Source organism: Gossypium hirsutum, chromosome A03, assembly GCF_007990345.1.
Source record: "Gossypium hirsutum isolate 1008001.06 chromosome A03, Gossypium_hirsutum_v2.1, whole genome shotgun sequence".
Classification (NCBI taxonomy): domain Eukaryota; kingdom Viridiplantae; phylum Streptophyta; class Magnoliopsida; order Malvales; family Malvaceae; genus Gossypium; species Gossypium hirsutum.
This window is the reverse complement of record NC_053426.1, coordinates 97,128,558-97,143,797: the sequence shown is the minus strand read 5'-3', so window position 1 is coordinate 97,143,797 and position 15,240 is coordinate 97,128,558. Positions and strand designations below refer to the sequence as shown.

Sequence of the window (15,240 nt, the reverse complement as noted above, 5' to 3'; positions counted from 1 at the left end):
AGGGTTTAGAATTTTAAATTTAGGGTTCAGAGTAAAATATTATCAAAATTAAATGTCAATGAGATGAAAAAAATTGTTGAAATGGACCATGAATAATGTGGTGGGAATGATCCATAAAATAATTTCTCTATAGATGAGTGTATAATAATAATTTAATTTCTTTAAAATTTGATGATGTGACAAAATTTTATTGGTGACTAAAAATCTTAGTTTTTAGAATCATCCTAATGCAAGTTATTCCCTTTATTGTTCTTAATGTTAAAATATCCTTAAATTCGAGTGAATTTAAAAAATAAAAATAAATTAAATTTTTGAGTTTCAAAATTAAATTCACTCAATTAATAAAATTCATGTATACTTAAAATTTATGGGATTATATTAAAATATTGTATTCTAACTTTTAATATTCGAAATTTAAAAATACGTATTAAACAAGGTGTTAATATTTCTAAGCGTAACGAGGGTGTTAATATTTTCCTCTTGAACTCGAGTTTACTCTAATTTTTAAAGTTCAGATCAAATCATTATCTTTTTAAAAGAATTTGCAAAATTTTCCTTTAAATATGTGATTTTATAGGTGTCTAATCACACCTAATAAAAAAATTGATAATGACTCCTGTTTCCTTAATAGAATTCCATCATTTTAAAAAATTAAAATTTTCATATTTTTCTCAAAAATTATCAAACTATTTTTATTCAAAAAATGGTTTTGACTATGATAAAAATTATATTCTTATGTAAATAAACGTATTTTAATAATAGAAATATTTTACTATAATGATTAAAAAAATTAAGTTTTCACATTTTATTTCATTGACTGTTGTAAACCTTTAAAAATCATTAAAAATAGCTTTTTACAATTGAAATTATTATTGTTATGTTTTATTATGAGATTGGTTATATATATAGTCACTCAATTATTAAATATATTTAAATAAAAAATTTATCATTCCCATTAAAAATTCTAATAAAAATATGAAATGATTTTTTTTATACGTAGATACCACATGACAAAATTTACCGTTGCTTACCACTTTAAACTTTAAAGTACTAAAATATAACCAAAATTAAACATTTTATTACTTTGTAATGAGTAAACAACTAATTCCTGCAACCCAACGCTTATTGTACATAAAAAATAAGCTTGAAATATGATATCACATTACCGCCATTGAAAAAGATGCAACTGTGCTGCAAACATTACTATCCCCAAACGAGCTTCCATCCCCATTACAGATTGCAGGAGAAGATTTCAAAAGTTCCCTAATTCAACAAGAATTTATTTTTAAATACATAGTTACTTGAAGGGGGCTTTAACAAAACTAAAGGTGTGTGCGTCAACCTTACCAGATGAACATGTAGCAATGATAAGACCCTCCAGATAGGGTTTTGGTTTCAGTATCTTAACCACGATCCACCCAAGAATTATTCCAACCAGAAAGGTGAGGCCGATGTTTACAGGCATAAACCACCTGTGAATTTAACGATCAGATTCAAACGAAGCCACATTTGGTACAAAAGTTCTCATGTGTATATGTGCTTTTTCTCTGCTTAATCAACACTTTTGTTTTATTTTAGTGGAGGGTTCAAAAATTAGCTGTTGCATCGATAGTCTGCCTTTCAAAATTTTCAGAGACAAAAGAAGAATAGATGTTTATACTTATTTGTTGAGCAACCATCATTCTACTTCGTTTCTTTATGATGCAAACGGTTGAGCAGAGTGGGGAAGCAGCGGCTGAGTCGACCTGGAGGGGACAACTTAGGACGGTGTTGGGTCGGAACGCAAGCCCAAAAAATAATAAAATGTTCAATTTTGATTAATAATTAGTCCTTTAAAGTTTAAATTGGTATGCAATCGCGAATTGTCATCTGTAAAGGACAATGACCAAAATGATGAACGTGAATTACAATAATTGCGAATTTAAATCACTGAGCCAAAGGCTTACTCCAATCCAGACATAAGCACTTGATAATAATCTTAATTTCAATATCTTTTTTCCAGCATTGATTAGCAAAGGGACCACTCTTGATGGAGATTTTCCAACACTACTCTATCGAAGGAGGAATTACCTCATGTATCATAAAATCTAGAGACGAAATTATGAAAAACATTGTTGACAACAAAAGAATGGCAGTGCATTGGAAGGTTAAGCCAATTTGGGAATGAATGGATTGATACAGAATGTGCAATGGTCTGACGATAGAGATAGCACGAAAAGCTAATAATAATCTCAGTAAAGTATCAAGAATTTCCGCATCTTAACTTAAATCAAGCAAATGCAACAAAGCAAAACACAAGTAAATAAACACCATACCATATATTGTTGAAGCAAAATTAAGAATGTTATGGTAAAATCTCATTTAAAAAATTAAGTCCTAGATGATAATATAAGAGATCCAAAAGCAAAAACCCTAACCTAGGCAGTGAGAACAACCGCCCCACCAGCCTCCTTAATCTTCTTCTCAGCAGTCTTAGATACTAACTTAGCCTTAACCACCATCGGTTGATTCTGGGGCAGCACACCTTTTCCCAAGACCTTAAAGTACCCGAACTGGGTCACGTCGATCATCGGCGCCGAATCCTTGTTGGCCTTTGCCTTCACGTCTTGTGGAACGAGAGACCAAAGCTTGTCGATGTTGACGATGGGGCAGTAAAACTTGTTGCAGAGTTTGTGGAAGTACCTCATACCCACTTTCCCGAAATACCCAGGGTGATACTTGTCGAAGAGGATCCGGTGGTGGTGCATACCTCCGGCGTTTCCTCGACCCCCCGGGTGCTTGCGGTGCTTGCCGATACGGCCATGACCGGCGCTCACGTGGCCGCGCTTCTTACGATTCTTCTTGAAACGGGTTGACATTGTTAGATACTTGGATTGAACGGGACTTCTGAAGCGCGGCTTATAGACGAGAAAAATGAAAATAGGGTTTTGTCAGTTTTTATTGTGTGGTGGACAATGGGGTTTTGCCTTTTAGGGCTTTGTGATTTGATGGATCTAAACAGGGGTTGGCCCTTATCACGTTGGGCTTAAAGGTTCATTTGGATCCTAGAATTGTGATTTTTTTTTTTTATAAATTTGCTGATAGGAGGTTATTTTCATATTTGGGAAAATATATAGATAAATTTAGCATAGGATATATTTTGATTGGGGTTGGGCCTTAAGGTTAGTTTCACATTTGCTCGGCTAATGTGTTCACTACTAATTTAAGTAAACTAATATAATATTAGTGATAAAGTCCAGTAAATCATGTTTCATTTGCTTTTGTTGAAAGGGTTGTAACAAACAACCACAGTTTTTAAGGTAGCGTTGCAGCCTACAAATTGCCTCGCGATACCGGAAAAGCTTAGCTAGTTGAACCATGACAATCAACCGAACACGTCGTTGCGTTAGCCATGTGGATTTCAACACGCTCACTTCCGGGGTACATTTAAGAGCAGGAAAATGAAAGCCCTCTCTTTGCTGAACCTCAAAGCTACAGCCTTGCTTCCCTTCTTGGCAACAGTTTTATTTCAAAGTTACAACTGTGGTTGCAGTGGGAAATTTTGGTTATTGTTTTATAGTCATCTTATTCTTCACTCACTGCTGTATGTATTGTTTCAGCTTCGCCTCAAATCAACACTTAAATCACTGTGGTACCAAGCAAGAAATTAACCTTATGCCTCACTCACTTAATGCATTTCTCATGCTTACGGGTAGACGGTAATAGTACTAGAAAATAAAGAAAACTCGATCAAAGTATCGTCTTCAAAATAATTTTAACCTACATAGTTTAGATCTCAAAATACCAATTACAAAATAAGATGGTCACCAAGTGAATTACCAATTTATGGTTCCATAATAAATGTCTATTTCTTTCCCTTCTACATCCATGAACTTTACCATAACTTCTTGAACACGTACGACCACATTAAGCAATGGCACCACATATAACACACCATTCCCAGATTAGTAAATTGCTAATGTCAATGAAGCAGGGCAGCTAAGACATATGCTTTTCGTACTTTCATTTTGGTCTGCAACACCTATTAATAAGATGGGTTTCAGCATGGAAATTGGGGATTAATGGCTCAACTACGGGCATAATCGAACCGAGCCAAGCCTGAATACTGCCAAGCTTAAGCTCGGCTCAAGATATAATCGAGCTTGATTAAGCTCGTTTACTAATTTCTGAACTCGAGCTCAAGCTCAACTCAATAATTAAGTTTAAGGTTAATAATACATATTAAGGATAATAACGTAATTTAATAATATAAAATTATAAAAAGCTCAATAAGGCTTGCGAGTTTGAGTCAAGTATTACTACGCTCAAAGTTGGCTCGAGGAGAGCTCGACTCGATAATTACCAAAGCAAGTTTGAAGTTTTTTCGAGTTGAACTCAAGTAACTTGTGAGTACCAAGAGACTGCATCGACTAAAATTTATTCCAAAATTCACCAACACAAAAGAAAGCTATCGCTAGTCCCCCATAAGATTCATCATCATAAATTTCCATGCCAAAGTTTTGAATCGCTTCAAACTATGCAGGAAAACCTTAATGGCATACATCACGTACAACAAGCCATTGCACTCGGGGCTATAAGTATTCAACTTAAGTCCATGTCTACCAAAATCTATGGTATGCAACAAAACACAACTAGATGAACTACATATCTCAAAACTTATCACATATAATATCTATAGTTGAGCCAAAATTACGAATGTTAATGCAAAATTTAATTTCAAAATAAGTCTAAGATAATAATATAACAGAGATGCCATTCAGATCTAAAATCAAAAGATCTAACCTAAGCGGTGAGCACAACCGCACCACTAGCCTCCTTAATCTTCTACTCAGCAGTCTTGGACACCAACTTAGCCTTAACCACGACCGGTTGGTTCTCGGGAAACACACCTTTTGTTAAGAACTCAGTAGCATAAACAATGAAAATTGGAAGAAAGGAGAAAATAGATTCAGGAAAATAAAATCAGTTTTTGGTTTTTCATGCCGTTTTTGCTTACAACCGAAATATTAAATAGTAAGTCTTATAACCAATTCAGTAGCAGACAAAATCCGTTAAGTTTTTTGGCGCCCTCCTTTCTCTCACTCCTCTGCGCGGGTGTGTATGTGCCTTATTCTCCAACTGAGCATTCTCCTGCTGCTTCGCCTCCTGCTTAAGAGATTCAGTGTCGACATGGTCAGTAGGATCTTGCATCATGACATCACCCCCCTCTTCAATTGGAACCTTGTTCTCAAGGTTCGAATGGACTTCTTGATGGCCAGCATGGTTGAGTAGCAAGGGTAATGGTGTGACCTGTTATATTGGTTGACCCCGGTGAGGTTTAAGTTGTGAAATGTGAAAGACAGGATGGAGTCGAGCGGATTCTGGAAGTTTCAATTTATACGCTACTGCTCTCACCTTTTTTTCCACTTGATATGGTCCAAAAAAACATAGACTGATTTTTGTTGCCTTCTCAACCAAAGAGATAATTGCCGATACGGTTGTAGGTTTACAAAAGCCCAACTTCCCACTTCCAACTTTAATTCCCTTCGTTGTTGATCTGCCTAATTCTTCATTCTGTTCTGAGCTTGCATCAGATCTTTCTTTAGCACGCGAAGTAACTCATCTCACTCCTGGAGAGCACGGTTAACCCGTTCATTTCTTGGAGCACCTTTTAAATAATCTATCATGAGGGATGGGTCTCGGCCATACAAAGCCTTCAATGGCGTCATGCCTACTAAACTTTGATATGATGTGTTGTACCAGTATTTTGCCCAAGATAGGTATTGCTCCCATTTCTTGGATCTTCATCTGTCATACACCTTAAGTACATATCTAAGCATCTGTTTAAGGCTTCAGTTTGTCCATCAGTTTGGATGTGGTATGTCGAACTCATGCATAGCTCCTTACCTAATTTCACTGGTGAACATTCTATCCCGATCACTAACCAAGGATTTAGGGATTCCATGCAATTTCATCACTCATTAGACCAATACCCTCGCTACTGTTTTGCTATCAAACTTCTTTGGCAGTGAAAAAAAATGAGCATATTTGGAAAGATGATCTACGACCACTAAAATGGTTTCCTTCCCATTTGATTTAGGCAACCCGACAACAAAATCTAATGATAAATCCTCAAAGACTTGTTCGGGTATAGGTAGTGGTTGTAAAAGCCCAGCAGGTTTCAGACTCTCACTCTTCATACGCTGACAAGTCTGACAATTCTTCACAAAATTTTTTACATCACGCTTCAAATTTTACCAGAAGAAATTAGTTGCAATTCTCTGGTACGTACGGTTTATTCTTGCATACCCTTCAATTTTGGAATCATGAAACTCTCTCATCAACAAAGTCCTGAGTGCAATTTAGTTTTGAACTACAATGCGCCCTTTGAACACTATCAGCCCTTCTTGCTCCTTGTAGTCTCCATGTTCCTGTTGATTTTCTTTAAGTGCAAATCTCAATTGGCACAATTCGGGATCCAAAACACTTGTAGCTCGTATATTTTCGAGTACCCCATGCACCGGTCGAGATAGAGCCATGCAGCTTCCTTCCATTTTTCTCGACAAAATATCTGCCACCTCATTCATTTTTTCTGGTGATATCTAATTTCAAAATCATACCCGATCAACTTTAATAGCCATTTTTGTTGTTCAAGAGTCTGAATTGTTTGTTGATTTAACTCCCTCAGTAATCTTTGGTCGATAATGATCACAAATTTCCTTCCGAGAAAATATTGTCTCCATTTCCTTACACTCTGTGTAATTGTAAACATTTCACGGTGGTATGTCGAAGCGGCAGACAAATGAGCAACAATTGCGGCAAAGCCCTTGATGAATTTACGATAATACCCTGCAATTCCCAAGAAGCTTCTCACCCCTTTTACCCCAGTAGACTGTGGCCACACTTTGATTACCTCTATTTTTTGAGGGTCAACTTCTAAGCCTTCTCGAGTTACCAAATGCCTCAAATATTCTACCTTTTCTTGTCCAAACACACATTTGGATGCTTTAGCCACCAACCCCCACTCTCTTAGTCTGGTCAAAACTAGTTTAACATGGTTTAAATGTTCTTGCCAAGATCCATTGTAGGTCAAAATATCATCCAGAAAGATTAAGACAAATTTACGCAAGAAGGACTTGAATACCTCGTTCATTGTCGCTTGAAATGTTGAAGGCGCGTTGGTTAGGCCGAATTGTATTACGAGAAATTCGTAATGGCCTTCATGTGTCTTGAATGTTGTCTTGGGTACATCTGGAGCTCGCACTCGTATCTGATAGTAACCGAAGAACATATCCAATTTTGAGAAAAATTTCACACCTCCTAACTCATCGAACAACTCTTCAGCAGTGGGAATGGAAAATTTATCCTTGATTTTGATTGCATTTAAGGCCCTGTAATCAATGCAAAACCTCCACGCCCCGTCCTTTTTCTTAAACAGGAACATCGGAGAAGAAAATGGACTCTGGCTCTTTTTGATGAACTTTTGTTCCAGTAGCTGCTGTACCTGACATTCGACCTCTACTTTCTGGAAATAAGGGTAACGATAAGGTCTCACATTCATCGGTTTGCTCAACAATTCTAAGTGAATTACATGATCAAATGCTATCTCGGGTGGCAGTTCCTTGGGGGCTTAGAAGATGTCCTGGAACTCTTCGATCAGCTGGCGCATCTCCTTCTGACCAATTGCTATGATGTGTTACTCAGCACCCAACACTCGCAGACTATAACACTTAGCTACCCTCTTGGTTTTAGTTATACGTCTCAAGGATTGAAAACAAACTAGTTGGGGTTCTACTCTCGTCTTCCCTTGCTATACGTGTTCCCCGTTTCCTTAATCAAACTTGAATTGTAGCTTTGAAAAGACCATGGTAACCGGTCCTAATGTGGCCATCCAAGCCACCCCTAACACATTTTAGTACCCTCAGTGGTAGCACATAAAAATCCATGGTTATCTCTGTTCCCTTAATCCCCACTTTCAAATTCTTCACGCACCATTCATTTAGTAATGTCGCCCCATTGCCTACTAGAACTCAGAAATTAGAAGCAACGGTGATGGGTAAACCAAGATATTTAGTTGTACAAGTCTGCACAAAATTGTGGGTACTTCTCCTGTCGAGTAAAATGCGCACTTCTCGGCCTTAACCAAACTCTTGACTTGGATCATGTTTGGGGTCACACAGCCCGCCAACGTATTGAATGACACGAGCAACTGTGTGTCATCCGCAATCCTTTGTCCGTCAGTTTTTGCCTCGCGCAGGTCCCTAGCCTCTCAATTTTTCTCTGGGGTTTCCTCATCTAGGAGGATAAATTGTGGTTCCTTGCATCGATGACCCTTGATGTACTTCTCGTCGCAATAATAGCACAACCCTTTCTCACGGCATGCCTGTGCCTCTGTCGCCATTAATTGACGTGGTTGATTAGAATTAGGGTTTATTCTTGGAAGAGGAAATTCTAATGGTAGATGTCGGCCTGGAAAGGATTTAGGTCCCGACGTTAACTGAGGGGCAGTGATCGACATAGGGTAATACTTGGGCCCAACACCTTTCAGCACCAATTTCTTTAATTCCCCTGATTTTGCCTCATAGAAGTGGGCCAAGGCTAACACTTCTGTTATTGATGTGGGCCTCTGACTCAGTACTTCATGTTTAATATCTGATCGTAGCCTAGAGATGAAACACTGAGTTAGAAACTCCTCCAACAATGATGTCGTCGTTCGCATGGCCATTTCTTCAAACCGAGTCTGGTACTCTTCCACTGTGGATAGCTGTGTAAGCTTCGTCAATTGTCCCTTTGATTACTCAATTTCTATGATAAAAAATTGACAGCGAATGGCTTCTACAAGATGATTCCATCCCGATAACTGGCGCTACGCTGCATCCAGCGATACCAGCGTTTTGTCGTTCCTTCCATCTGAAACAATGCCATGGTGATGCGGTGGTAGTCTTCGATTTGGTAGATGTGACCTTAGTCGGGAAGTGGTTTCGGGACCACTAAACCGAGTCATAAAAATAATTAACTGTCATAATTGATGCTCATTATATGTACATGTGCATGTGTGAAAATTTCATGTTTGAATTTTGTTAATTGTAAGTGAATTTTATCAAATAGGACTTATGTGAGAAAATTTAGAAATGTGCTAGGCAAATGCAAAGTGGCCTATTAATGCATATTGTGAAAATGATGGGTTTGCATGTCAATTTACCCAAATTAAGGCATAGTGGCCGGCCATGCTATGAGTGGAAACATGTCACAAACATGTTATGTTAGTGATGTATGTTAGGAACAATAAAATAAGGAGTATGGGTAATAAAGAAATGGAAAAAAGAAAGAATGTGTGTGATTGTTTCTCCCCCTCCCCATTGCCGTGAATGTAAGAAAGAAAACAAAAAAAAAGTGTCCATCTTTTTTTCATTTCTCTTGGCCGAATGTTCTAAGGAATAAAGGAAACAAGTTGTGTTCTTTGGTTCTTCTTGGCCGAATTGAGAGGAGGAAGGAAGGAGTGAAGCAATCGGTCATCTTAGGTCGATATTAAGGTAAGGAAGTTGATACTAGTTCTTGAAATCCTAGTTGATTTTGAGTGAGATATCAAGTTATTGTTGGTAACCCATGTTGAAATTGTGATTTTGGAATAAGTAAAGTTTTCGGCTATGGAGATTAATAAGGGTGATGGTTTTGTTTCATGCTAAATCTAGATGAACAATGGTAGTTGCTTACATCTTGATGATTATGAGTTTCTTTCTTGGTTCTACCTTAGATCCATGAAGTATATTTTTATTTGGTGTTGTTGGAAGTATCGGCCATGGTACATCCATAAGTGTGATTTATGCTTATTGCATGGTAGGTAAGATTTATGTTTTGGATATATGTTTAAATTTGGTTATAATCAAATTTGTGATTCGGCTCTTGCACATATATATATGATTGCACATGATGTATTGGTATGACCTATATATTATCTCAAGGTATATACTTACACATGATGGTGCTTCGGTTATGGAGTAAATGATGGATGCGTATTGAGTTATAATATGTAATGCATTAGTTAGTAAAATGTATGCCATTTATGTGTGGTATTAAGTATATAATCGGCCTCAACATAGACATGCATATTCGGCCATAGGAAGAAGATTGGTGTTGCATGTATTCGGTTAGAGGCAAGCATATTGATGCTTTTGTCTTGGCTTAGAAAATTCGGCCAAGGGGGAATATTAGCTAAAATGTTGAGTTTGATTCATGATTCCATATATATATGTGACTCTAATGCCTAAAGTATATATGGGCTAAGTACCTTGAGGTTTTCTTTTGATGTTCGAATGAATTGTATTAAATTGCTTGATGTGATTAAAAATGCATATGACCATTGTGTAGTTGAGCTAGAAGGTGGCCATATGACCAATCAAACTCCTTGTCATATTCGGCCATAAGCTAGCATAATGAGACTTTAATAAGTTAAATTTGTTTGAATTAGCTCAAGAGCTTAGAGGACCACAGTTGGATAAGGGAAAGGAAAAGGTTATCGAATAGCCGCTGAAAACGTTCGACCACATCCGAGGTAAGTTTTCGAGTAATGGAACTTAGATTATGATTTGATTAGATCATATTTTAAGCGAATCAAAATCATGCTCTTTGTATGTGGCTATTGAGCCGAAATTGCAAGTGTGATAAGTGTCTTGTGTTTGAGCTTTGGTAATGAAAATGAAATACGGATGTGTCATGATTTATTTATAAATGTGCATGGTTATCCGAATGATGTCCGGGCTAAGTCCCGAAGGCTTTGTGCTAAGTGACTATATCCGGACTAAGATCCGAAGGCATTTGTGCGAGTTACTAATTCCGGGCTAAGCCCGAAAGCATTGGTGCGAGTTACTAAATCCGGGTTAAGTCCCGAAGGTATTTGTGCGAGTTACTATAACCGGGCTATGTCCCGAAGGCATTTGAACGAGTAGCTATATCCGGTTAAATTCCGAAGGTACGTGATTCGGGAATGAACGATCTTGCTGTAAAAATTTCAGTTAATACGCTTGTAACATCCCAACATTGAGGTATGTTTTGTATGTGTTTTGAATTAGTTGAGCCCTTACAAATAAGTATTCGCTCAGTTGATAAATGAGCTACCGGCCTTTGGCTAAGTTGATCTTTGTGTATGAATATAAGGGTTGGTAATGTGAAGTAAGTATGATATTGAAAATTCGTGCATATGAAATTATCTGTTTAGCTACATGAATGCTATACTTTGGTTGTGTCTAAATTCCTTGCTCAAAACTTACTAAGCATTTAATGCTTACTCCGTTTCTTTGATTCTCTGTTTTATATATTTTGGTTCTTCAGCTATCGGACTCGGGATTTTTGAAGTCGAAGTCGCCCACACTATCAAAGACCCTTTCGGTACACTTTTGGTTGAACTTTGAAATGGCATGTATAGGACTACCCTTTTGTTGTTGGTCATGTACCCTTCGGTTTTGTGTAAATTTGGATAGCCATGCGAAAATGGCTTAAATATACTTTGATCATAGCATTATAATCGTTTTGTATGTTGTCCGTCAAGAGGTATGGAAATGTTGGTAACGGTTAGCCATGGGAATGGTTATTCATGATCACCTTTGGAATATGTATGACAAACTCTAGTTGATCCATGGAGGATCATGAAATAGGTAAAGTTTACCTTAAAAATAGATGCTGGCAGCAGCAGTGATGTGGATGTGAAAAATCACTAAAAATAGTAGGAATGGAATTAAATAGTGAATAAATTATGTAATCGAACCTTGATGAATCTATTTTCATAGGAAAGTAACGAAACGTTCATATGAACAGTATATTATGAGATGTTAAAGTTTTTGTGAGACAGGGCCAGAACGGTTTCTGGATCCCCTGATCTGACTTTGAAAATTCATTATAAATTAACCAGAGATAATTAGAAGTCATGCCATATATGCATAGATTCCTTTTTGAGTCTAGTTTCTATAGAAACAAACGGAATCAGTATTGAAGCCCTGTACAGGGAGATATCCAAATCGTAATACATGAAGGTCAGTGTAGTCGCACCCTGTAACAGGGGAGAATTTAACTAATAAACTGTACTAATTGGCCCAACCAAAAATTCTAGAAAAAAATATGTAGATTGACATATGAGTCTAGTTTCATGGAAAAATTACGAAACTGATTTTCGAGTTTTATAACTCAAGATATGATTTTTAAGGTGACAGTGACACAGTTAGCCAACTGCCTGGAAAAATTTAAAATGGATTGTGCAAAGAAGTGATTTAAGTCTGCAAACCCCTCGTGTCCGACTCCGGCGACGGACTCGGGTACGGGGTGTTACAGTAGAACTCAAAAAAATCTTGAACAGACGTTAGCCACTCCTCAGGATCCACTCCCGTGAAAATCGAAAGTTTGACCTGTGCAGGTTGGGGAGCAAAAGGAAAAGCGTCTTCTAGATCTGATCTCAACTTTGCTTTGCCATGACAGACGTTGGCCTCCCCTTCCTGTGACAATGATGGCGCACTTCCGAATGACGTAGCAATACCTGCCAACTGTTTGGTTATGTTCTGTAAAGTTTTCTCAATGACCACATTCCATCAATTTTGGTTTTCGGCATGCCTCTGTAGGGACGCAGTCGATTCTTGCAACGTTCTGATTTCTTCTGTGTTATTAACCATGGTATTCTCTTAATGAAAGCACCAAATGTTAAGAACTCAATAGCACAAACAATGAAAATTGGAAGAAAGAAGAAAATAGATTCAAGAAAATAAAATCAGTTTTTGGTTTTTCATGTTGTTTTTGCTTACAGCCGAAATATTAAATAGTAAGTCTCATAACTGATTTAGTAGTAGACAAAATCCGTTAAGTTTGTTGACACCCCCTCCTTTCTCTCACTCCTCTGTGTGGGTTTGTATATGCCTTATTCTCCAACTGAGCACTCTTCTGCTGCTTCGCCTCTTGCTTAGGAGATTTAATGTCGACATGGTCAGTAGGGTCTTGCATTGTGACACCTTTCCCCAAGACCTTAAAATACCCGAATTGGGCTGTAACACCCCCTAACTCCAAACCGTCACTGTAACGGGATTACGAGGCATTATCGAACATATCAGACAATTTACGAATAATTTACAATTAATATAACTTTCATAGTATAATTTAATAAATAAGTCCCTATATTGGACTCTTGAAGCCCAAAACACGTATTAAAAGTAGAACGGACATGTCCGAGTATTCCGGAAAATTTTCGTAAATTTTTTTTATCAAAATTTCGACAATATTTCTGCTTATTCTTACCTAAAACCCCCTACAATTTCAAACCAAAAACAACCAATACCAATGTTTCAAATTCACCTAACTAATATTTATATCATTAACATAATTTTAACTTAAATAACTATCATAGCGTCATTCAAAATTGATTGAAAACTTCATTCATTTAACAACTTAATGTTCATGTGTCAAAATATAATATACCTTTCTACCATTTCATTTAACAATCTAAACCTTATAATTCATCCTTCATAACCAAAATAATATACATATTCAAGTGATCACACAACACCTATGTACATGTCACCTTTACCCAAAAGAAAAATACATCACCAAGTTTATGTTGGAGTCGGGAATGTTCTGGATGCTGAGCCGGGACACTTGACTTTTACTAACCTGCGTTCGGAAACAATCGTACGCTGAGTATGGATATACTCAGTGGTATTACCATAATTCAAATTATATCAACAATAAAAAAAACATAAATATTAAATACATAACAATTAATTTCTTATATACTAATTCATACTTTATTATTATTTTTTTAATTTTATCATTTCATAATAACAATTCAATTTTATCATTTATAAATCAATGTATTTTTCACAAACTTAAATTTAAATCACTTATGAACATTTAGTTCATACTTTTCTCTTTCTATCACAATTCCAATTTCAATTCATAATTTAATTTTTCACCCTATTAACATAACTCGGACTTTGGCGGATACACGGATCCTACCAACTACACCAATATGGCACCTAGTGCCTCATCGGATAGTTCGAAGCAATAGTTGACACCTAGTGTCTCATCGGCCTAGCCGAAGTAAAGTGGTACCCAGTACCTCATCGAATCTATCTGAAGTAAAATAGTGACACCCAGCGTCTCATCGACTTGAGGTCGAAGTATCTCTGAACACTCCCAATCCTATGGCATGCCAACTATATCCGACTTAGCTCGACTAATTAATAGGATATTTAATTCACTTTCTCTATTTCAATCAACATTCACATCAATTCCACTTAAATCACAATTTCACTGTCATTTCAAAAATCCACTTTCAAAATCAAATACACTTTCCATTCACCAATCAAAATACAATTCAATACTAATACATATTTCTCATTCAATTCAACTTCACTTTAAATCCCAAATTCTCTTTCAATTCAACAATTCAATCACAATCCAATACTAAAATTTATTTAACAACCATTTCAATTATCATTCAATTCCATAACAACACTTACTCATAATTTACTTACCAAATACATAATTTAATTTAACATTTAATGAATAAATAAATAATTTGAATTATAGTAATATAAACCCGAATTTTGAGATTACTCCTCGATAACTTTCTCCTTTTCTTTCCGTGCCAATGCTTTAGGTTCTTTGTGGGCTAGGAAAATAATAGTAATTTACATTATTATTTACATCATTAATTATAATAAATAATTAAATTTCTAAACAATTCCTACCTTATTCCCAATTTAATCCTAACTAAACTTACTTACTTTCTTAATCCAATTCACTCTCTTTTTCTATTCAAATTTTGTCTAAACTCATATTTAACTATAAAATTTCCAGCATATTTTCCTAATTTTGAAATTTATTTAATTTAGTCCCTACAACATAAAACTTATAGCCTAGTTTTCAATTTAATCCCTTAATCAATTCTAACTTAGAATTCATTCAATTAAATCCCTAATTCCATAATTTGTCCAACATGAACCCTATTTGGAAACATATGAACTCTTGAACTATCAACTTAATTTCATCAAAATCTTGTTTTAAAGCTTCTAAAATATCAAAATCAACTAAAAAGGACTTAATTGACTTACAAAATTAACTCCAAGCTTCAAAAACTATATTTTCCTTTTTTTCTTTCTTTTTCTTCTTTTCTTTCCCCTGTTTCGAATGCTCTCTGTTCTTCTTTCCTTTCTTTTGTTTCTTTTTTTTTTCATATTTTATTTACTTTACTTATTTATTTAACACATATTATAATATTTTTAT

At 36.0% G+C, this 15,240-nt stretch overlaps 1 protein-coding gene across 1 annotated transcript; it reads right to left on the bottom strand.

Moving 5' to 3' along the window:
• Window positions 1–2,299: 2,299 nt before the first annotated feature.
• Window positions 2,300–2,963, bottom strand: LOC107886540 (60S ribosomal protein L27a-3). Its single transcript, XM_016810533.2, has one exon. It carries the CDS (start codon window positions 2,856–2,858, stop codon window positions 2,418–2,420), a length of 441 nt encoding a protein of 146 aa, XP_016666022.1. The 5' UTR covers window positions 2,859–2,963; the 3' UTR covers window positions 2,300–2,417.
• Between the last annotated feature and the right edge of the window lie 12,277 nt (window positions 2,964–15,240).

Bases quoted from the DNA above. Each gene is read 5' to 3' on its own strand.
- LOC107886540 (XM_016810533.2), bottom strand. From the start codon at position 2,858: ATGTCAACCCGTTTCAAGAAGAATCGTAAGAAGCGCGGCCACGTGAGC.